The 25,157-nt window shown below is 43.6% G+C and overlaps 1 protein-coding gene across 2 annotated transcripts in view; it reads right to left on the bottom strand.

The window, feature by feature from the left end:
• PALM2AKAP2 (PALM2 and AKAP2 fusion) overlaps nt 1-25,157 on the bottom strand; it is an 843,707-nt gene that overhangs the window by 579,865 nt on the left and 238,685 nt on the right. For both annotated transcript variants that reach the window (XM_085641250.1, XM_085641251.1), the window contains exon 3: nt 15,198-15,328. In XM_085641250.1, coding sequence (XP_085497376.1) covers nt 15,198-15,328 — 131 coding nt within the window. The remainder of the gene's footprint in view (nt 1-15,197; nt 15,329-25,157) is intronic.

Raw genomic sequence — 25,157 nt, 5'->3', positions numbered from 1 at the left:
AGGGCCTCTTCATAAGTACAAGATTCAGTATCCCAACCAATTTTTTGTAATATATATATATATTGCCTGTTTCCACGCTATCCCAACATAAGACTTCAATTGAAATCAAATGAAAAGTTTTAGGTAAATATCACGTTAGTAACTTGCACCGAAACCCATCATTCTGGCGTTCAATCTATGTATATAAGAATGTGAGATGAATCTGTCTGTATGAGTTATTACCCAAATAATGGTTTAATTAGCACTTACTCAATTTTTAAATAAAATTTTGATAGTGCTACCTGTTGTATCCTTCGCGTAGGGTGTCAGCGCACTTTACATCACATGCACACATAAGAGACAATATATTATACAAGTGTGTCAATCAATGTATATAATAAATGTTACAAGGTGTAGGGGTCACATATCATCCTTACTGGTACACATGATATGTTAAGAGAGCATGGTTAGGAGAAACACAAAGTCAGGACTTAAACTGTAACGCAGTGGTTGAGGTTGTCAGTACTAATAAAGCTTTATTACTACCCAAAGGAACCCTTTTTTAGAACTCTTAGAATAACAACAGATTGACAAAAAACACAATAAGGTTCTAAACTCATGCCTTGCAGCTTTCATGCAGCTCCCTTGTGCTGGTTCAAAGCTCACTGTGCTATATGAGAAGGATTGCAACTTATGAACTACAAGTAACCAAAGATCTCTGTGTCAAAAAGAGTAACCCACTTACCTAGCTATATTAAATAAAATCTATGAGCTGCATGTTACACAAAGTGCTTTTCAGGAGGCACGCGCTACGAAATTCGTTTTATTTATTTAATTGTTTACTTACCTCCAATTATCCATATTCTGGTGTTTAGTACCCCCCACCCTGCCCCTCCCCCGCCCCGCCTTTCCGCCCCACGGAACTCCCTCCACGGACTGCTGCTGTCCCTGGCCGCCCTTACCACTGAATACCACGATAGAAGGGGTTCCATTAGCACTGAAGGAAAGCCTAGAAGGTAAAGCCCCTGGACCCGATGGAGTGCCAGTGGATGTTTATAAAGCTGCTGTCGATTTGCGGGGCCCAATTTTAATTAGAGTTTTTAATATGGCTGCAACCACTGTGATTCCACCTTCATGGGAATGTCTATTATAGTACCAATGTGTAAAAAGGGCAATAAATCTGAATCGAAAAACTATATTTTTATTGTCAATTGCGCTTATTTCTGATTATAATCATGTGTAATTATTTGTATTGTCAATTGCTTTTATGGCTGTCTTTACATATCGAATAAAGTCTTTGATTCGAACAGATTTATATTAACATTATTATTATTATTACTATCCCCTCAAAAATTGCTGGGCACATAAAATCTCTGCAGAAATTGTTATAACTCCATATTTTAAAATGCAGCCTCTTTGAGACCATTTAAGTCAACCAGAAGAGATTTACTGTCACGTTTTTCCTTGTAGCCAATTTCTATGCGTTTCTATGAGTTTTGAAAACATAAATTTATAAGTTGATTGTCAGACACCACTTTGAAAACTCAGCCCTTCGTGACTCCACTCCCTTTCCGCAGTCCCACCCTGAGACCCAGTTTATGGGTTCCCAGGTTAAATATTGTTTCAATTCCAGCAATAACGCACGCTCTATACAAATACATTCAGCTATTTACTACTGTTTTGGGTCACTTTTTGGTAGAAGTAACTTTAGAAATTCTGTTTGTGAATAGCAACAAGCTTACCATTTTGTGGGTGAGGGGACGTCCCTCTCAACACCCATCCCTGACTCTTACTGGCCCTTGCTAAACCCCTCCTAACTCCTCCCTAATTCCCTCCCATTTAGGCGTAAGTATTTCCCATCTTCCAGCTACTGCCCCCATTCCTCCCTCATTTACTATTAAAAAATATACCTACATGTGTGGAGAATCAAGAGTCAGGGTGGAGATCTCAGCATACAAAAAGATAAGAGAGGTGAAGGTGGAAACTCTGCATGTAGGTATGTAAATAGTATTTAGTAGTATGTTTGTAGTACTATTTAGTGCTCCAAAACATACCACCAATTGCAGTTCTTGAATAGGCCCCATCGGGTGCAAATGTAATTGCTCTGTTTTTGCAAGAATTATTACCATGTGCATGAGTTTTGGAAGTTTCTGGTAAAACCGAGCTCTAATTATGAGCACATCAGTGTGGAACTCATACCTAGTGTGAGCGCTACAACTACCTGAATGGATATTTAAGCGCTAGCACCAATCTCTAAATAACAATGGGCATATCAGCAAGCAGGCGCTAAAAAATTATCGCCGCTTTTGCGTCCGTTTTCGGACGAAAAGCGGCGATAATTTTATCGCCTTATCAGCAAGGTCACGCTATCGCGTGAAACCTTGCCTTATCACCATTTCCCTTAACGCCCATCTTTGCATCTCTAATAAGATGCAAAGTGGGCGTTCCTCCCCAGGATAACGGGAGATATGTCGCTAAGCGACATTTCTCCTATTATCAAGCCTCACACAAAGCAGCATAGCGACAAGAAAAGTAGCGATAACCTCTGTTATCAGTACTTTCCTTACGCCTGCTTTGAAACTGACTTAGCCATGATATCCTATGGAAGGTGGATATCATGGCTAAGTATGTGAGGCCCTATCAGCAAGCTATCGCTAAAAGTTGTGTATCGCACATTTGGCAGCTTGCGCTCTGAATTTTATCGCTTTGGAGATAAGCGTTGCTTTTACATTTGTGAATTTTTTGTTAGGCCAGATTTCTGCCCAGCAACTGTAGAGCTACGCTGGCAACTTCGACAGTTAATAACGCCTTTTCAGCTGAAAGGGGCGCAAGCTTTTTTGCTCTTTCCGTCTAAACTGAAAATCTTGCATCAGTGCCAGACAAAATTCTTCACCTCCGAAATTCAAGCTAAGGAATTCTTAAATTCAATTTAGTTTCTCTTTTTCTGCCTATGCCTATGTTTGTGTTTGGCTGCTTTCTGGTTTTTTTATCTTTCTTTTTTGAGAGTGGATTTTTTGCTTTGGGAGTTCAGTCTCTCAAAGATAAGCTATTTTTGCCTTTTGTAAGGATTTAAGGATGTAAGGATATAAGGATATAAGGATACAATTTTCGCCTATTATAGGCTATTGTAGACTAGGCTTTTCGCTACCTGTTTATTGTATCCCTCTTTCTCTTTCTTTTTTCAGTATATCCTTGAGTAATTAACCCCTTCCCCGCTCATGACGGAGCCGCCCCGTCATGAGCCACGGTTGCCGTGTGCTCATGACGGAGCGGTTCCGTCATGCCGCGACCGTTGGCGGCCGCTCCGCCTACGCGGCGCTGTTTCCCCGCCTGTGCGGGGGGACAACGCAACTGGGCGGAGTCATGACGGAACCGCTCCGTCATGAGCACAGCTCAACCGTGGCTCATGACGGAGTGGCTCCGTCATGAGCACAGCGCCACCTCGCTGCCCCCCCGCACCCCCCAGCGCTGCGGCGGAATTCCCGCCGCAGCGAAGGGGTTAATGGCTACTGTGGGATTCTGGGAGTCTCTAGCTCAAGGCCAGGGGAGAGCGGGGGGAGGTAGCCAGCTTCTTCCATCACAAGGACTTAGTCCTGTTGCCCAATAAGGGGGGTGAGGGGTTTGGGGAGGGGTTTCAGGGTCAGGGTGGGGTTGCTGTAGGGAGGGTTTGGGGGTGAGGGTGCTCGGGATGGGGAGGGATGGGGGTTTCTTAAATGCTTGCTTGAGAACTTCAGTCATGGCATGTATGGTTATTTTGTCATTCTTAGTTATTGTATTTTTTCAGTTGGCTGGATTAAAATGGTTAAAATGGTTATCTTGTTTTGTTATAGAGAAGGTTTCCTTATGAATTCAAATGGGGCTGGGTAAACTAAGATTATGTTCTTGGAACATATGTGGCCTTAATAATCCTAAGAAAAGGGCTTTGTTTTCTAAAATTGTCTTGACTATGCAGATAGATATACTTTGTTTACAAGAGACGCATGTACCTTGGGACAAACGGGAGTATTTGAAGATTCCTGGCTTCGATTTAGTTTGCTGTTCCCGTCAATCATCTATGATAAGGGGTGTTGCTATTTTGCTGAAACGTGGTGTGGGAATTTGTAGGAAGTCTAGCCAATCCAGTGTTGGCAGATGGGCAATAGCTGAATTGGTAATAAATAATCGACCACTAATCATTTGCACTGTTTATGGGTCAAACCTGGACGATCCGGAGGTCTTACATTTTTTAAATGTAGAACTAGCATTATGGCCACACCCTATCTGTTTTTCCGGCGATTTAAATATCAATCTGTCAAGCGATTTTAATATAGGCAGTACACTCAAATATTTTGGTCGGAAACCCAGGGTTTTTAGGGCTCTCCAGGCGCTTATACAAGAACATTGCTTAATTGACCTCTGGACCCACCATAATAAGGATCAAGATGGGTATACATACTTTTCCGCTCCACATAATAAAATGGTCCGTTTAGACTATTTTTTTATTTCAGATCAGTTAGCAGAATTCGCTTCCATTTCTGCCCCCCAAGAATTCTCTCTGACCATAATCCTCTGATAGTACTATGTCCTTTTATATGTTCATCAAGAGTCCCTAGGGCTTGGACTTTTGAAAGGAAATTATTGTTAGAACGGGATTATTGGGATCATATGAGGAAGTGGATGACTGAATTTTTAAATATCAATAGGGGGACCGCCGCAAATGGTATAGTGTGGGATACACTTAAGGCTGCAATCCGTGGTGAAACCAAGAGCTTTGCAGCTTTCAGGCGAAAAACTATTCAATCACAAATTAATGGGCGTATTGAGGAGCTTAGGGTAGCAGAGGTGGAGTTAACACACATGATCAAGATGGGGCTTGATACTAGTCAGAGCCAGCAATCAGTCGCAATAATTAAGTCCAAACTTTTGGATTTTTTTGGGCAAGAGCTAGCTGCTAAGTATTTACAATTTCGATCAATGCTTTATGAATACGGTGAAAACTCCGGCAAGATCCTGGCCAAACGGCTTCAGCAGAAGAGCCTCGCTAACCGAATTAATAGAATTCAAGACGATCAAGGCCGTATTTATGATACAGAGGAGGGTGTCATGGATGTTTTTCATAAGTTTTACACTCTCCTTTATACGGATGAAAGCTCCAGCCCCAGCTCTTTTAAATATTCTGATGTTGGGGATTTTTTTCAGGATCTGGACACCCTCCAAGTTACAGCTCAGCAAAATGGAACTTTGTCTGCTCCAATAGAGTGGGAGGAGGTTGAGCTAGCTATTAATTCATTGGCCAACGGTAACGGCAGGCGCAGATGCAATTCCGCTAGAAGTGTATAGGGTATTTTCTGGGGAGATTCGTCAGGATATTTTGTCAGTCTTTAGGGCAGCACAAGGGGGTATTATACCAGACTCCTGGCATCAAACGACCATTGTCCTATTTAAAAAAAAAGATGAGCCGGAACTAAACCCCGCTTCGTATCGACCGATCTCCTTGATAAATACTGACAGCAAAATCTATTCCAAAATTTTATCAACTAGATTGGCGTTGGTAATCACTCCGCTGGTATCATTGTGTCAGCATGGCTTTATTCCAGCTAGGGACACAGCTGATCATATCCGGAGGGTGATTGCATTGTTGGACTGGGCTCAAACAACAGAATCCCCCCTCGGAGTGATCCTGTTGGATGCCGAAAAGGCATTCGACAGGGTCGCCTGGGGCTTTCTATGGGCAGTCCTCCGCTGGAAGGGGTTTAGCACTAAATTTGTGCAGGCTATTCAATCACTATATACCTCCCCAGTAGCAAATCTCCGAATTTCAGGGGCCGTTTCAGCACCTATTGAAATTAGTAGGGGCACTAGGCAGGGGTGCCCCTGTTCACCCTTGCTGTTCGCGATGTATATCGACCCCTTTCTGGGTAAGATCGAAGCTGCTCTTGATATTATTCCGGTTAAGGTCAGTGGTGTAGAGTTTAAGATGCTGGCTTACGCTGATGATATAGTGGTTCTAACCAGCAATGTTGCACTTGCCTTTCCTGCCTTAAAAACTCTAGCAGAACAGTTCGGACAGTTCGGACAGTTATCAAGTTATAAACTTAATGTTTCAAAAACACAGGTCATTCAAACCCGGAATATGAGCCCCTTCTCAAGTTCCCTTGATGCAACATATTTAGGGGTTAAAATTACTGCCCAAGTTGATAATATTCCAGATTTAAATTTACTTCCGGTTATTGATTCAGTTAATCTTAAATTGAAAAGATTGGATAACTTACACCTCTCACTCTTTGGGCGATGCAATGTCCTGAAGATGATGGTCCTCCCAAAGTTTTTATACTTATTTCGCACTATTCCATTGGAGCTTTCACACCAAAGCATGGTAAGGGCTGAAAGAATCTGTATAAGATTTCTCTGGGGGTATCGTCTCCCCCGTAGGGCAGCAAAATGGATGTGTCTCTCTAGGGAGCATGGGGGATGGTCAGTCCCTAATCTCCTATTGTATTATTGGTCAGCTATGCTTCAATATATGGGGTTGCCATTGCTGGGTGATAGGGCGGAGGTACCGATCTGTTGTAGACCTACTATTTTTGAATTGGGTCTTGGCGAGACTGCCAATGGTGTCCTTCTGCGAATCTTGGAGCCGAGCTATTACAAAAAAACAAAATTTAAGGTTATCTGGGCTATGTTTTCAATCTGGCATAAAATTCGCCATAAATGTGCAATTCCAAATATAAATTTCTGTACCCCGCTCTCGGCTGCCCGATTATTGCCAGCTATTTTTCAAGATCGGGTTGTCTACAGGTGGCAGTCGTTAGGGCTGGTGGTAATTGGTGACTTGAGCTTGGATGGACAAATGGCCCCCTTCTCTTTTTTAAAGGGGCGGTACTCTCTTAAAACTCATGATTTTTTTTAAATATTTACAGATCAGGAGCTTTATAGTTAAAAAACAGCACCATATGCCAAGTCTTTTTGCTAAAAGTACTTTATTTGAAATGATCCGAAGAAGGGCTAGAATTGGATGTTTGTATCAATATTTGATATCTAACTCCCTGATGATTTGGTATTACAAAATATTAAGTGGGAGGGTAAACTTGGTAAAGTTGGACTGGATATCAGCTTGTCATTGGAGTTAGCAAACTATGCCCTAATTCCTGGGAGCCTCCTTTTCTCAGAGCTACATGGCACTATTCGATCTGTATTACACTCCGGCCAAAATCTCAAAATGGGGAGGCTGCAAGGGTAATTCTTGTGCTAGGTGTGGGCTCCAGGCGGCCAATGATACCCACATGTTTTATTTTTGTCCAAAGCTAGCGGGCTTTCTATCTGATGTTGAGCATTTCATTAATGCTAGCTTAAGCATTCCCCTTAATATTTCTTTAGAGATGGTGATGCTTGGTTGTGATTCAGCTGAAAGGACAAGACATCTGTCAGCTTTTCTGTTTATAACAATGTCTTTAATCCGGCTATGTATCACATCACAATGGCTTAGTCCAGAAGCCCCAACATTTTTTAATTGGAGATCACGGATATTAGCCCTCTATAGTCTTGAATCTGCAATCTATTCGAGGCATGGTAGAAGGAGGTCTGAGCTGGGTCATAAAATTTGGGCTCCTGTTCGAGAGTGGCTGGAGGTGTAGATTAATGTATGACCCCGGCTTTTCCCTTTTTTTTTTTTTTTCTCTCTGGCTCAATTCATGGATGTCCTTTTCTCTTTTTTCCTATTTTTTTTTTCTCCCTGTTCTAAATGTTATATAAGGTATAGTCTTTTGTTGAACCATTGAATAGGTGTATGTAATTTTATCTATGTTGACCATAGATGCCGTGCCTTCCCTTTCTGTTTTCTGTATCTGTACTGTTGGCAAGCATTAAAAAAAAAAATTTTTTAAAAAGGAGATAAGCGTTGCTAATCGCACGCTATCTCCGCGATAAAATTCAGAGTTGGCCGGCGATAATTATCCTCACGCTAAGAGCGCTTAGCGATACTTATTACCGGCCCTTGCTGATATGCCCCAATGCTTTTTATATACTGGCAGGAGAGTTATTCAAGTATCAGAAATATTTACTCTCTTTCAGAAATAAAGTAATTGCTTTTCTTTAATGTGGTTAAATGTAAAATACATTTTGATTCACATCTTATTGACAGCATCAATAGCTATGACAATAAGTGGAATAATATACAAAGAAAAGTGGTGAAATTGCACCCATAGTAGAACTGCAACAAACAAGTGCATATGTACTACATTTGGGAATTCACAAACATTCCCAATATTGTGCATGGAAAGCTTTTGCATATTTCATATGCTCAGATTTACAGAAAGCATAATTGTTTATAAACGTCGAGTTACATTCTGGGTAAATGAAGCCCAATGGTCAAATGCAATTTTTTTTTCCTTCAAGTGGAAATCATCAGGTTTTGAGGTGATCCGTTACCCTTCTCACCCTGGAAGTAGTTACTCAGGGCAATGCTTAATTTGAGTAGGTGGTTTCCGGTGCTCAGCACCGGCATTTAATCATCAACACCTGTGCTTTTCATGAGCGCCAGTTAAGGACAAGTTTTTTTACTGGGAGGTTAAGTGATTTGGCCTGAATCACAGGGTGTTGAGCAGACGCCCAGATTCGAACATGGTTCCCCAGCTCTGAATTCGGCAGCTCTGGCCATTACGCCATATCCTCTCCCCACTTTGATGGTTAGTAGTTGGTTCTGTTTTAGACTACGCTAACAGGAGAAATGGGCTGGTGCAAGCTGCCTTCTCACGAGAGCCCAAATACTTATTTTTTTTGACAAATTGCTCCCAGCTCCAGCCCTTTGCTGAAGTCAAACTCTGTCCATATACTGGGTTGGAAATGGTTTTATTGGAGTTTGACTCACAAGTTTGTGACCGTTTACAAACTTTCAAGGCAAAGTACATGTTGAGTCCCTCACGTCCACCCTTTCCATGGGGTTTACTACTGAAGCAATTACCACACTCATGGCGGGGAAACGGGCATAACATAACAAAGGCCCCCCGCAGCCCCTGTGGTGCTGGGGGCCCCCAGGGTTTCTTGTTTTGGAGGGGACCCTCTAACCCAGGCTGCTGCATGCCTTGCAGAATGCGTGCAATGGCATGGAATAAGAAATAGCTAAACACTCAGGAAAACCACTTGTGCTTTACCATGCAGGCCCCTGCAGTGTAGGGGACCCAACAGTTCAGGGGGCTCTCATTGAGTACATTCTGCAGGGTGGGGGGCATTATTTTGCGTAACGCCACTGCAGATAATCCTCATTACTAAAACCGTCTAGCCCTCCTGTGAATTTCTGACAGACATAAAAGATGACATTTTTGTCCCTTTATGAATTGGCCCCAAGGTGTGTTGTAGTGGACCCTATTGAAGTGTATTTTCAGTATTTAGTCGCTGTGTATGTGAGGCAAATAGTTATAATTCAATTATTCTTATTCCGCATTTCTTTCTTTGTAAAGCCAATATACTGAAAAGGACATCTACACATGAATACTTTATAAAAGTAAATACATAGATAAAGCCTTTGACTGTACAGTCTGTCATGGAATCGGCTCAGACAAATGTTCTCTCAGACCGTATTCCACATGGATCTCCCTCTGCATGAGGAATCTTTAAAGTCTGTCTGGAAGCCCATTTGGGCTAATCCACTAGTTGACTACTGACTAGGCTAGTTGAATCCTGAAAACAGTTGATGATAAATTGATGTAGATTGTCTGACCACTTGACTCTGACAAAGCCTGTGGGATTGAGGCTTCTATTTGAAGTGGAATAAATGTTGGTTTTCTGAAGAAACAAGAGTGGTCCTTCCTTTCTAGTGTGCAAGCTTTTCCAACATCTCTTCTCAGTAACTGCGACCTCCTTCAAGACCAAGATCCTGCCCTCACTGAGTGAGTGCCAATTTGTGATGCACTCACTCGGTTACTACTTGCAGTGAACACGGAAGAGCTGACTTCTCCCAACATGTAATCAAAGTGCATTAAAGAGCCCTTTAGGCTCAGATGCTGTTTGTAATGCTTGGTGCTGGGGCTTGATAGGTCTGCCTTAACCTGCACGTATTATGTTCTGGCTCATACATGTACCAACAGCTGGAGACTCAGCATTACAACATAGCACCAAATATTCCAAGTAGGTAACTATGCAGTACATCTTGCATTCCAAGCACCCAGACCATAATTGTTGCCACACAAATTAGACTTGTGTGAATACAATCTTGAGAGGTCTTCATTATGCACAAACCAACGACCGTAGCAAGGGATCTCACTTTTAACATTTATAGGATCTACCTTTGTAGAAAACCAGAGCATGCATTAGTATGGAATGAAAATGTGCAACAACCAGGAGTTGAATGAGCAATTGCTACCAGTGCCATCCTTCCTGTGGCAGCCAGAAGTAAATGTATCCAGAATCCTACAGCCATAGGAAAGTTCTTGACCAACCCTAAAACATTTTGGATATTTACAATTCCAGTATTAGGATTTATTTAAATACCCAGGTACCTTAAGGACATATTTCTATGAGAAGGCATGGACAATGAAATGTCCTGATGCCTAGTAGTGGGCAGTGCTGGTTGAGAGTAATTTGTCAAAAGACCCAAATGTCTTCCATTACTTACAACGTTAGGAGTATTACTTCCAAGAGAATTGCACCATGTGATAGTATCTCATCAACATAAATTAAAATGTATGTGTTTTCATACGTTTTAGAAATAATGTATGTGATTATATTTTTTAAGAATCTCTTTCCTTTTATATTGTATTATCAAAATGTTAAAGATCAAGTTACTATGACTAAATACACCTTCAATTCCCTCCACTTTTTTCTTGATGTTAGAGAACCTTTGAGCTTTGCCTCACATTGATAAGTCCAAACAGAGAGGGTGAAACATATAATGTGTAATGCACATTCCCTTAATTTGTGTTTCCATTTGTTTTTCAATTGTTGATATTTTTAAACGTTACCACTCTCTTTCATATGCTCTTTTATACTTGTGGCCCATTGCACCCTGTGTAATAACTAAGCCCTTAAAGAACAGAAGCAGACACTGGCACACTGGCAGTGCCAATAGGCCTGGCTTATAAATGAAAGTGCCTCCTCAGTCTTTGATGGGTGAAGCCACTCAAAAGGCATCATACATGTACCTAGTCACTAAGCCTTGCACTCATGCATCCAATCATCTACCACTGACTCGTTCTTACGTTTCTCTAATTACAGAAGTACAATAAAAACACATACACAAACTTACAACATATACAAAATAAATTAAAAAAATAAAAAGTAGTAAAAACAAAACAAGTTGCCATCTACGAATGGCAGGCAGGTGCATACAATATTAAATAAAATTAAAAACAGTAGTGGATGACAGTCCTGCAATGGAATTATACATAGTGTTTCATTATTTTGAAGTTCCAGCACAGCTTCCTTGTTTTGAACCAAAATCTTGTGGTGGTGAATCAGAGGTACACTATGGTCAATACCATTTCATGATGAGTTCTTGGTTTATAGGCAGTCAGTGGCCAAGCAGAATGTGGTGCACTGCATATGAAATGAGAGGTGAGCAAGCAGCGTGTGAAGCTGGTGAGTTCTGTCAAGAAAACTGCAGTATGCTCTAAAAAATGAAAATAAAAAGAGGAAAAGGAAAGAAACTGGACTTATGAACACAGAAAATAGAAGACTAAAGGACTGGCCCACCAGTCTTGGCACTGAAGCACATGCAGTTTCAGGCAGGTGTGCACATGTGATCAGACAAATGCTGCCACTCACTGGACTAATGAGCCAATGGCTGAAGTGGGTTGACCCATTACCCCCATGCTGTATGTTGTCATGGATAGAATCAGAGTGTAAATGACACTTAGACATACCAATGGCAGAAGAGGGCAGACCCAAATCCCCCCAATGTACAAGATTCTGGCAGATAACTAAGCCTGTCAGTTCTTCAGAAGAAGATCTTCCAACAAAATGTATTACAGAGCAAATCTTCTAGCCTAGGCTTTGCCAAGCAGGGTATTTGGCACTAAAATGCTTGCCTATAAATGCAGTTTGAGAAGTTTCATGTAACAAGATACAAATCTGCAGGCTTTATCATAGTGTAGTAAAAAGCCATCCCTATATATGCCTATTGGATTTTATACAAACATTTCGCAACAAATAGTTCTGGCCTACGCCATTGTCGTAACTTTTCATGAAAAATAGATCAGACATAAGACAATTTAAAATTACTTTATTCCAATATAGGAATCATGATTATAGCCTCTACCGTCAGCTTGCCACACCATAATGCAAACCTACTGTATTGATCACAAGCTTTCCCACAAGGCAACCATTAGGTTTACCCTACTAAAATTACACATATGTTCAGAATTACAGTTGTCGATTAATTTAAAATCTCTCCTCAGGGGGGTCTATTAAAGATTAGCTTAGCGCAAATGTCCGATCTCCATGGTTTGTTAGAGTGGGTCACCTACACCAAAACCATGGCTTACTACAGTAATCCTAGAGAATTTGTGTGACAAAATATCTGCATGCAGGCATTTGCACATGTAATGACAATCTAACCTAAAAGCCAACTGCCTTTAGTAAATGCTTTTCACAATAAGTATGTCATGCCTACTAGTCTTGTCATAACTTTTCATAATAAACAGATCGAACCTATGGAACCGGGCATAACTGTTTTTAATGAACAAATAAGGGCTATAGCCTTTACCACTGGCATGATATCATAGCCAGCAAGTGCATGTAAACTGGTAACCATCATGCGGACAGTTATAAAATTACAAACACATATAAATTTGGAGCAGGCAAAACAGTACACAACCACTCTGAAAGGGGCCTAACAGGATTATCACAGTGAATAGCTGTTAACCCAAATGCTTGTCGAACGGGATGACTAACACCAAAACCTGTGCGTACTACGGTAACCTGTGTGATTTAATGTAACAAAATACCTCTCTACAGCCTGTAACACAGTGCTAACAATCCACCGTTACAGGCCTAATGGTTTTAACTTATGCTTTTCACAATAAATGATCCAGATGTACTTCCATTGTCATAACTTTATATAATAACCAGATAAGATCGATGGTATTGGACATAACGTTTCCCAATTAACCATTAAGGGTTATAGTTTTTATCATTAGCGGGTCACTATAATCACCTCATGGCTACTGTACTGAGCGTAAGTTTTCCCACAGGCAAACTATCAGGCGTATAGTCATAACATTACAAATGAGTACAAAATTGCAATTGTCAAAGCAAAATATTATCTTTCCTAAAATAACCTAATAAGGGTTATCACAACACAAATGTCCCAGCCCCACAATTTGTCAGAAGGGTTAACCAATACCAAAACCATTGCCTACTGTGGTAATCTGTGAGTTTCGATGTAACAGTATGCTTCTCTGAAGGCATTAATACCGAGTAATAACAATCCACCCTCAGGTGCCTATTGGGTTTAACATGATTTTCACAATACGTACTTCTGCCTACTGCCTATAGTTTAGTGTAACATTTCATAATAAACAGATCAAGCTTAAAGCCTCGATCAGTGGCTTTCACCATAAGTAACTCATCCCTGCTGTAGTGAGCATAAGCTTTCGCAGATGGCAAAGTTGTAGGGCAAACACTCTTTTTCAGTGGAAGCACATAGCTCATGCCCAATCAAATGCCGTATTCAAGGGAACCAACATGTGGGCGATGGCTGAGTCCTTCTCTCAGCAGTACTTCTGGAAGCTCTTTTTCTGATGGTCACCTAAGGCCTGGCACAAGCTGTGCTGTTACACTAGATCGAAACATATGGTGCAGAGATAGTATTTAAAGAACAGCTTGATCCATATATTAGACTTGGATACCAACAACCTTGTCAATAACATTGGCTCCTATATTGGCAATATTACATTTTCATTCAATTTAAATCTTCTATCAAAGGCAAACATACATTTAGAAAGGCATCTAAGTGCTACAGAAACAACAAACAATAAACACAGTATTAAACATGGACACTTATGCTGTGGTATTCGAATTTTCTGTTTTTGCAAGGTGCAGAAAATAAAACAACATGAAAATAACGTTCTACCTTAATGTTTTAAGCATGTGTTAGTATTGTGCCAGGGTTACTCAGGAGGACTCACTATTGGTGAGGTTTGACTGCTGCAGGCCTATGTCCATCTAGCAAGCAAAGCCTCACATTTTCAAAAGAAATCAGTTTTGAACTTTGGAAACAAAGATAAAAGCCAAGACACAGACCCTTAAATTTGGCACCAGCGAGAATGTATTACACGTAAATAAGCAGTAATCAGCAAGACTACTTTCAAATAGAGGTTTGTAACTACTAGCTGTCTTTATGAAAACCACCAGCTCAGCAGCTGTCTCACACTTTCTTTTTGTTGTAACACAGGGATCTGTGTACCAAGGGTTATGCATGCACGTTTGAGCAACAGGCCACTGATTAATGTGAATACTACCCTGTGGCATCTTGGACTTCTGAACTCATTCTGTAGAGCTACCAACAAATTAAGACTAAGAAACCAAAGTCCTAAAACTTCACAGGATAAACTAACAGAAGAGCCCTCTGTCTTCCTCTAAAAATTCATACTACAAGCAGAACAGAAGCCAATCCCATAGCCACTGTCCACTGACACAACATGGTCAACACATATCACAAAACTAAATGTGTAACAGCTGAAACTCAATGAGGCCTACAGAATGCATATGATGCGGAATCCAGTCTTTGATCACTTTCATGTCAACATCTTGAAAACGGTCTTCTTAGGTTACACTTTTGTCCATTGCATCTACTCCACTCTCATGTCCATTAGAAATTATATTATTAGTCTTTGTTCACCTCAATCATTTACTGTCTTGCCTGGTTTCACATCTGGCTTTGCATCAGTGTTTAATTTCTTTGGCTGACACTCATTTGACTTTGAAGTATCTACAGCAGTCTCAAGCTTATTTGAGAGGATTGATGATCTATAAGTTACAATGAAAATATGTGGTCCAAAATGAAACCTGTACACTGCACAAAAACCAGCACACACACACACCTTGCCCTGGACAGAAATCCATTACCTGCCAGGGTTATGATGAACATTCTGACACCTAACACAGCAACACCTGATCCTCACCCAGAGGATTCATTGGCAAGAAACTGCAAAATAACTGCCTGGCAAACATCAGAAGTGATCATTTCTTGAACACAAGGAGCCATGAGGACTTTAAAGCACGAGAAGTTGAAAACTACCACCTACCTGTGGATGTTGTCTTCCAACCGCTGGACTTTCTGCTCTTCCTCTTCACACTGTCGCCTTCTAGCTTCTTCCTCCTCCGCTGATGGAGCAGGCGTCCCCTGCATCAGCCATTTCTCTCGAAGCAGTTTGGACTAAGAGAAGAGAAGGTAAGTGCAATGAGTCAAAACAACTTCTCAAAGGGACAGTTTCTCATTTTAAGGCTCCTGCTGCAGGACAGACTGACAAAGCGGGGTTCTCGGATGCCTTCTCCGACCATGCAGTTACCAGGCCTAGACAAGCTGAATCAATACAGGTCACAAAAATCAGTTGAAAGCATCTCTACCTGGACCTTGGGAAGGATATGGCATTTTATTACACGTCATTTAGTGTTTGTATGATGAAATGAAGAAATATGTAAACATCAGGATAAACATTAAGAGACATAAACAATTTTTGATCATGGTTCTGCAGCATATGTCAAGGAGAGCCACATCATGCCATGACTAAGCAAATGAGTTCCATTTAGATTCACTGCATGAGAATGTATGGCTTAATTTGTAAAAAGAAAATTTAAAAAACAAGTTCAGGGCTCCAAAGTTTTTATTAAGAGCTCACTGTCAATGCTGCTGAATGCTAAATGCGGAATGCCATGTTTGTGTAAACGTGATTCCACCTCATGCCTCTTTCTTCCACCACCCTATGCTTCCTGCCTCTTCATATCAAGCAGTGCAGGTTACTTTTAGTCTCTACCTTCTCCTTTGTTATTGTTTTCTTTTCCTCACTCTTTCTCCCTATACTGCCTTCCTCTCTCTTGCTCTGGCTCAAAGTCTGATCAAGAAAAATAAGTTCTGGTTTGCTAAAGTGAGTGCTCAGTGCTGATACCCACCACCAGCATCCACTGACTCAAATTAAGACTTGCAGATGTGAATAGACTGAAAATCTAGCATGGATCCACTCTCCGGTCCCTATGATGGGCACTTCTTATCCACAAGAGTTCAAATGACTGCCTGAAACAAGCAACCCTGCACTATTGGATATATTTGATACGTTTCGCTCTGTGAACTATGACTGCATCACCTTTATCAATTTCCTAGACAAGAGCCTTCAAAAAGCAGTGGGAATCCAATGACAAGAAGCCGTTATGTGCGGCAATCGTATCCATTCCTTTTAATTTGGTATCCACTCCCACTGCTATTCAAGCTTTGCCTTGGTGTCCCAAGACTCTGGGAGTTTAATGGCCATTAACTACAATTGATGTAATTTACCACTTGTGTCATGAGGCCATAATACTGTTCTACTTCAACTGGATATGAAAGTGCTCTCATTTAGCTGTGGACTCTCATCAGGTGGCGAGTTTAACCTGCCAAGGCTTGCTCAAGGGTACAGTGCAGTTTTAAATGTTCCAAATACAGTATTACAGACAGTACCACTTAATAAGGTCAATATAGAGTCAGCTCTATATTCAAATAGAGAAGAAATGTAATTACACATAATAATAATAATATACTCTTGAAAATAGGATAAACAGTGAAAACCAGAAGCTCCTACAACTTTCTGGACCAGAGATCCAATTCTAAATAGATTCAAAATTCCTATGCGATAAGTAATATGGGGGAATTTCAGGAATACTCAGACCTACTCTGAAGCATTTGAGCACCGAAATGCACTAGTTAGATGTGAGGAAACTGAAGTAATTGTTTCTGGGGACACTTGAAAACAGTTACCCTCCACTAGAAGTAGCCTTCCAAGTATCCAGAGTGAAACCAACCTATTCCCCATTTCTTGTCTGGATTTTCATTCCTTTGGGAGATGTCCTCCTGCCTGGAGCCAATGCATAAACTACCTGAGCCAGCTCAACCAAGACACAGCATGGGTCGTCACCTGAAGCAGCACTTAAGTTGCTGAGAAATCGGAAATTGAGCAACATTAAAATCCTTCACAGTGGGTCTCACACTCACAACTATAGCTGCCGGATGGCCACTAAAAAGCTGGCGTTGGCATAAGGGGATCTGACCAATCCCCCCTCAGGAGAAACGTACTAGCCAAACCTTAGCATGACATGGCAGCGCCGCCCAGTTCCTATCTGCCTTAAACCTGCAAATTGCGCTTGGAAGTCACTGCCAGGGCCTGAATCACTTTTCTGCCACTCTGACATTTTCCTTGCGGGCTGCCGGCTAGCGGGCGGCTTCAGGGCTCGATGGCCGACCAACTCCCGCCGGCCATCGTACCCTGAAGCCTCTTTAGCGTTATTCTAGCCACGAGCACCTGCAGTGTGGGTTGGTTTGAACTTTTTTTTGCCCCATGGCCGCTTATGGTTTCCAGTCTGGCTGTGGTAACTACACAAACCCTTAACTGAAGTTGTGCTGTCACAAGAAAAGAAGAGAATTTTACACAGGTGGTGGAAAAGAGATAATATTGTTCCATTTTTTTTTCAAAAAGATTTAAGTGAAAGTCTAAGCTGGAACGGACGTCAAATGAATTACATTTTTATGAAGTAATAATATCACATATGCCATCTGAGAAATCTTGATGTTCTGGTCGAACTCGTGCCATTGAAGAAATACACCCCTTGACGAATTAAAACATATTGTCTGGCAAAATAAAAGTTCACGGTTGTAGAAACGGTTACAGTAACATTCCAGGGTTATTGGCGAGTTCCTTAAAAGGAGCTCTTTTGTGCAGGTTGGTTCTGCTGCTCTGATTTATCTCACATCACATATGGGCCAATATGGGAAGGTTTTGAATGTAACTTTTTTTTAGCCAGAAGACAGAACACAAAGACCTGATTTACTAACACTTTGACTAACAAAAGTGACGCAAACCCACTGCAAAGTGTTGTGGTGGGATTTAGTTTCAAAAGCAAATCATGATTTGCATCGTAAATTGCTGTAAGTACCACTAAGTAGAACTAAGTGCTACTTCGCACTACCTTGCATCAAGGTAAAGTTGAGGGAGGACATTGCCTGGTGGTTCGGGCTGGACTGTTCCTATTGGAGTAGGGCCAAGACTGATTTGCATATGGCAGGGTCCGATAGGAGGTGGCATGATGTGCGAAATAACGATGGACTGGGATGCGGCCCGAGTGATTACTAGTGGCTGAGATTAATTCAAGCATTCCACCCTTCACTTTTTTGTATAGTTTAATATTGCTTCAAAGGGTGAGCGAAAGAAAGTGCTATTTCTAGTAAGATGTTACTGTTTTTCTTTCACTCATTGCATGCACACTTTAGGCTGCCAGGTGCCAACTCACAAAACCTTGCACTGTATGTTATGTTATGTTAAACGGGGTTTTGTTAAGCGCTCAGCTACTCAAGCAGAGTGTCCCGGCGCTATCAGACCCGAAGCCACAGAGCTCTAAACAGGGGGGGGGGGGGGCTTATTGGCTAAAGAGCCAAGTCTTGAGCTCTTTTCTGAAGGACAGCAAGCTCTCACTCATCCGTAAAGAGAGTGGGAGGGCATTCCAAGCCCGGGGCGCAAGGTACTTGAAGGAGCGTCCACCAATGCGGGCGCGCCTAATTGCTGGGACCGTGGAGAGAGATAGAGACGCTGAGCGCAAAGCTCTGGCTGGTTTATAGAGGATGAACCTCTTTCTGAGATAACTAGGGCCCATGCCATGAAGGGTTTTAAAAGCAAGGGTGAGCGTTTTAAACTCAATGCGCCTCTGGATCGGCAGCCAATGAAGGGTTTGCAACAGGCCAGACGCATGGGCGCGATGACCAAGACCAAAAATCGCACGAGCGGCCGAATTTTGCACAATCTGCAGGCGCGAGAGGAGAGACTTCGGGAGGCCCAGATAAAGGACATTGGCATAATCAAGCCTGGATCCTATTAGGGCCTGCACTGTCGTCTTCCTGTGGGCAATGGGGAGGAGGGGAAGGAATTTTCTAAGTGCTTTCAAGACCCCGAAACACTGGCCAACCAGACTCATAATTTGTGGTTTAAGAGAGAGGGAGGTGTCCAACTTAACCCCAAGATTTTTTGCCACCGGTGTTGCATTAGAGGGGGGGGACATGTCCAGCGGCCACCAGGATTTCCAACACGTATCAGGGGGACAGCCAAAAAAGAGAACCTCGGATTTTTCCGAGTTGCATTTGAGTTGATTCATTTGAAGCCAATTAAAGACTGCCTCCAGACAGCCTTTGATGAGAGCACCATCGAAGTCCATATCTTTCTCGCATGAGAAAAGGAGCTGAGTATCATCAGCATAAGAGACAATCTGGGCACCGAAAGACTCCGCAAGTGCCGCCAGAGGGGAAATATAGATATTAAAAAGAGTAGGACTCAGGATTGATCCCTGAGGCACACCCACCTCCATGGGTGGCACTACCGCGGAGTGTGGGGGTGCCCAGACTGTTTGTTGGCGGTTGGACAGAAAAGACGAAAACCAGTTGAGTACCGTACCACCAATACCGATCTCCTCAAGGCGCGCTAGAAGGCGGCCATGGGGGACGGTGTCAAATGCCGCCGAGAGATCAAGCAAAATCAGCATTGCCTTCCCCCCAGAGTCCAGGACTTCCTTAATGGCCTCAGTCACCTCCAACAGGGCCGTCTCCGTGCTCATGTTGGCACGGAAACCGGATTGAGTGTGGTGCAAAATACCATGGGACTCAACGAAGAGCGAGAGGACAGACTGCACGTGCTTTTCCGCAACTTTTGCCAAGGCTGGGAGCAAGGAGATAGGTCGATAGTTGGCATGAGTAGTGGGGTCTAAGGACGGCTTCTTCAGCAGTGGTACGACCATCGCTTGCTTCCAGATGGAAGGAACTGTGCCTGTTTCTAAGGAGCGGTTTATAATGGGGTTCACCATCGGGTTTAGCACATGGGCCACTTTAGCCAACAGCTTGGCAGGGCAAGGGTCCAACGGAGAGCCCGATCTTATTTTTAAGAGTAATTCCAGAGAGTCAAGAGGTTGGAGAGGAGGGAAACTCATCAGGCTGGGTTGCCCCTGCTTAGGCACCTCAGACGGGGTATTGGGCCAGGACAGTCCTCCCAGGTCGAGAGAGGAAAAAGTAGCCTGAATACTCCTGATTTTATTGGAGAAGAAGCTGGCTAATTGAGAAACCCACGTCTCAGAAAAGGAACATTTGAGGGAGCTGGCGGCAGGAGAGGTAAATTCTTTAACAATAGCAAAAATTTCCTTGCTAGTGTTCGCAGCTTCTTCAATCCTATGGGTGAAGTACATTTTTTTGGCTACATAAATTTCTTTATGATAAGCCTTAATACAGGACCTATAGGCCTCCTTTAGTGAATCTAAATAGTTGGCACGCCAAGCTCTCTCGGCCTTCTTACAAAGCCTTCTACTGGTATTGAGAGCGTGTGTGAACCAGGGGCCAGAGGCACGTGAGGATTTCTTAAGGGAACGCTTAGGCGGGGCTAAGTCCTCCAAACACTGTGCTAGCCATGTTTGAAAGCGAAGGAGGTCCAGTTCTAAGTCCCCGGTGAGAGAACAGGGGTGAGATAGCCTATAGTGCTCAATCATCTCAGGTGTGACTAGATGAAAGGGGCGTGACAGGCGGGACTGACATCCGACAGGCCTACCCGTCCCCGCGAACAGGGACTGAATCTTAAAAGTTAGTAACGAATGGTCCGACCATAAGACGGGAAGAGGGGGTGCAACAGAGATGGGAGAGGTGGAGAAGATCTGGTCCAATGTGTGGCCTTTATCGTGGGTCGGCGATATCACGTAGGGTAGAAGGCCCAAGGGAGCAGTGATATCAAGTATCTGGATAGTGTCAGTGGCAGCCAGAGTATCAAAATGTATGTTAAAATCGCCCAATAGGATAAAATGTTTAAATTGAATGCTCAGAGTAGATATTATAGTAACAAGCTCTTCGCTAAAAGATCCCAAGGGGCCTGGCGGTCGATAAATCAGCAGACCGGCACAGGATTGAGCCGGCGAAAAGGAAAGGCAAAAACCCAATGCTTCAACCCCGTGGATTTCATTCGTGGGGATAATGGAGCATTCGTACTGTCTATCTATCAGCAATGCTACACCCCCACCCTTTCTGTTCATCCTGTCTTTTCTAAGTATGTAATAGTTGGGGGGCAAGGCATTAGCAATATCTGGGCCCGACGTATCATCAAGCCATGTTTCAGTAAGAAATAGACAGGCTGGCTTGAAATCGGTCAGGAAACTGAACAGATCTTGAGCATGCTTGCAAGCCGAACGAGTGTTTAAAAGAGCACAATTGAAAGACCGGTCGTCCGAGTTATGAGTCGTCGTAAAGGTTAACTGCCGACTAAGCTTGGGAGCCATGGGCTTCACCCAGTCCCATCTCAAGGACCACCCGCACCCTGGACAGCTCAGATTCTCCCCTGTACCAAGGTCACATACCCCACAGTTGCTGTGCAGGTCAGTTCTTAAAGCACGCAGCTGAGGGCCAGTGTACTCCACTATTCCGCACCCGTCCGCATCCGGGACGCTGACGGGCGCAGACGGGCTTTCCTTAGGCGCTCCTTTGGCGCGGGAAAGGCGCCTCCGCAATGCGCGTCCGCTGCGCGGAGTCATCACCTTCTAGTTTTATAGTTCCCGCCCGTGAGGCAGCAAGCCTAGTCCGCCGACCAGCGAGCCAGCCTCACTCAAGATGGCCGCCGTCCCCGTGCGACTATCCCGCTGTCCACTGACCAGCGAGAGGGGCGCCCAGAGAGCACAGCAGGAAGGAGGAGAGCGCGGAGCAGCGAGGAGCCGACACCGGTGAAAGCGACTTCGCTCCGCTGCCCCAGGTAAGAAGAGAGTCCCCTAAGCCCCCAAAACACAGCGAGAGTATAGGAAAGATCTCCCGGCTTTGCGCCTCAGGAGAGAAGGTGCAGCAGTAAAGGCAGAATAAATACACTTCAATACACTTCACATAAGATACACCAAAGAATTAAAAACGATAAAACAATAAAATCCAGTTTTTAAAATAGCGCTAGTCAATAGTGCAAAGTAGGCAATCACCATCCACCGCCACAGAGAGCTCACACCAAGGCAGCCGCCCAGGTAGAGTCCGTGGCAAAGGTCTGATCGGGGCAGGGCAGGGAAGCTAGTTTTATAGTTCCCGCCCGTGAGGCAGCAAGCCTAGTCCGCCGACCAGCGAGCCAGCCTCACTCAAGATGGCCGCCGTCCCCGTGCGACTATCCCGCTGTCCACTGACCAGCGAGAGGGGCGCCCAGAGAGCACAGCAGGAAGGAGGAGAGCGCGGAGCAGCGAGGAGCCGACACCGGTGAAAGCGACTTCGCTCCGCTGCCCCAGGTAAGAAGAGAGTCCCCTAAGCCCCCAAAACACAGCGAGAGTATAGGAAAGATCTCCCGGCTTTGCGCCTCAGGAGAGAAGGTGCAGCAGTAAAGGCAGAATAAATACACTTCAATACACTTCACATAAGATACACCAAAGAATTAAAAACGATAAAACAATAAAATCCAGTTTTTAAAATAGCGCTAGTCAATAGTGCAAAGTAGGCAATCACCATCCACCGCCACAGAGAGCTCACACCAAGGCAGCCGCCCAGGTAGAGTCCGTGGCAAAGGTCGCGAGTTCAAGTGTGCGAGTTCCTTCAAGTGTAGGTTTTGTATTGGAAGTTGTCAGCAGCAAATATTCAAAGGTGGACAAATGTGGACAGTTTTGAATGTTGTTTCATTGTTAGGTGACAAGTTTAGTTGTTACCGTCTGCATTTCTCGTATGAAAACCTCTTGATGCAGCCAAAATTCAGAATCTCATGGGTGGGTGGCAAAGCATTCTCTGCACAGGCATCTTGCCTCTGGAATGGCATACACACACCTCTTCGGCAGACTTCTTAACTTAGTCAATTCAGAAGGTTGCTTAAGACTTGGCTGTTTACCCCATAACTGCGTTTTAGATGGGGAATAGGGCTATTGCTCAACGCCAGGATGTTATTGTGCACTCTAGAAATTTAATCCTAATCATCATAATGCCTACCTCGAGGAGGCACAATTATTTAGTGCAAATCCCTGTCTGCCAATGTTAGTAGATAGAGTGTGAAAAATAACGATGGACTGCAATGTGACCTGAGTAATACCGGGGGCTGAGATCAAACATTCCATCCATCCCTTTACGCATACCTTTGACAAAATGAAGCCCATCAACTTTGGTTCTAACTAGCAAGGAGGCTAAGCTCCTGGGATAACTGTTTCTTTACGTTTATTGTGTAGTGATTCAAACATAACTACTCAACCAGAACTGGTTCAGGGGTATGCAGGCTTTACAGCTTCTAACAATAAGCTCATCACCCAAATGATACAGCAACAAAGCCCGTGGAGCTAGCCACTTTATTGTCCCTGAGGGGGAACAACCTTTACAACGAAACGTTGACAACGCGTGCAGTTACATCGCGGATTTTACAACTAACGCGATGTAACCACGCGATGCCATTACAATGCAAGTCTTTATATCGACTTGCGCTAGATGGCGTGCTAACATTACAAATAGTGTAGTTTACTATCCCAACACCTTCCCTACTGTTAAGTGGACTGGAGTTGGAATAGTAAATTATGCTTTTCTAATGTTAGCACGCCATCTAGCGCAAGTCGATGTAAAGACTTGCGCTGTAATGGCATCGCGTGGTTACATCGGTTCGTTGTAAAAACCGCGATGTAACTGCACGCGTTGTAAACACACGCGTTGTTACGTCATACATCCGTCTCTGAGATCAAAATGTGAGAGGATGGTTCACGATAGGCCAATATCAATAACAACAAGGAAGCAGAACATCTCAAGAGTTAATGTTCAGGCAAGTATTGAAACTAAGCTGATTGTCTCTAAAAAGATCATACTAAATAACATCAGGGAGGAGCTTGCTCCCCCAAGGCGTTGCCTTTGCATGTGAGGTCTAACATTATCCAAAGCAAAACAAACTGTGTTAGCTCTAATGAAATCCGTAAAAAAGACGCTGATTATTGATCCAGTCGGTTACTCATCGCACTCAAACAGAATAGGGGCTGTGACCTGTGCGACGGGGGTGGTTCTTTCGGCAGACGAGATTAAAGGTATCGGCCGATGGTCTTCATCTTGTTATAAACGTTACGTTTGTCCCGAGTTGCTCTGAATATTTCCTTTTACATTTTCCCGCCGTCTCCTTTCCTGTATCTCCATTCTTGTTCTCTTTCTTTTTTAGTAGTATGTCTTCCAAAGTCGTGTGGGTGCTGGGTCACTCGTTCGTGCGCTTAGCGCTTACCGTTTGCAGTAGCAGCGTAAGTTGAAACCGGCGGACTTGGAGAGTGTCTCCTATCATTAGATTGGTGTTGGTGGCCTTCGGATCACACACATTCGCCAGCTGGTGGGATACTCCATGTGCCACGGGGAATGCAGTTCCAAGACTTGGTTATCTTACATGTAGGAGGTAATGATATGGTTGGGCTGGGACGCAGGGCCATGAGGGAAGCTCTGTTGTCAGAATTTGCCTGGTTGGGTAGGACTTTTCCAGATAGCGTGGTCGCATATGGTGCTGCGGCGTAAGTGGGGACCAGGAGTATGGTCAAGGGCGTTGAATATTTCGGTCAGGCTCCTAAATGCTGAAATGGCCAAGCTGTGCCCGGGGCGGGGGCCGGCTTGGGAATACACCCCACAAATTACTCAGGGGGAATCATATGTTCCACTGCGATGGTGTGCACATGTTTGACTTGGGCACGGACCTGTGGATAGATGGTATTTGGGCCTTTTCCAGGACTTCATTTTTGGTGGGGAGGAAGGAGGACCGGTTGGCCCAGGTCACCCTTGTGGCGGTAGGGTGAACACTAAAAGCACTGTACAACAGCAAGGGGGTCCTATAATGCACTCCATAGGGCAGCACTGAGGGGGAGACAGTGAGCGGAACCCCAGGGAGAATGTTTACACCGGCCGGGGCACACTGTTAGATAATCTAGGGCATGGGGCTGCTGCATCTGGTTACACCCTACGAGCCTCGTAGACAGCCTGGTGTTGGAGGGGTGGGCCCCTTAGGGTTGCGACAAGGAAGAGGTGGCTGGGGACCACCCCTCAAGGATGC

The sequence above is a fragment of the Triturus cristatus genome, chromosome 2_2, assembly GCF_964204655.1.
Source record: "Triturus cristatus chromosome 2_2, aTriCri1.1, whole genome shotgun sequence".
NCBI classification, from domain to species: Eukaryota; Metazoa; Chordata; class Amphibia; order Caudata; family Salamandridae; genus Triturus; species Triturus cristatus.
The sequence above is the reverse complement of the archived record's forward strand: the minus strand, read 5'-3'. Positions and strand labels throughout refer to the sequence as shown.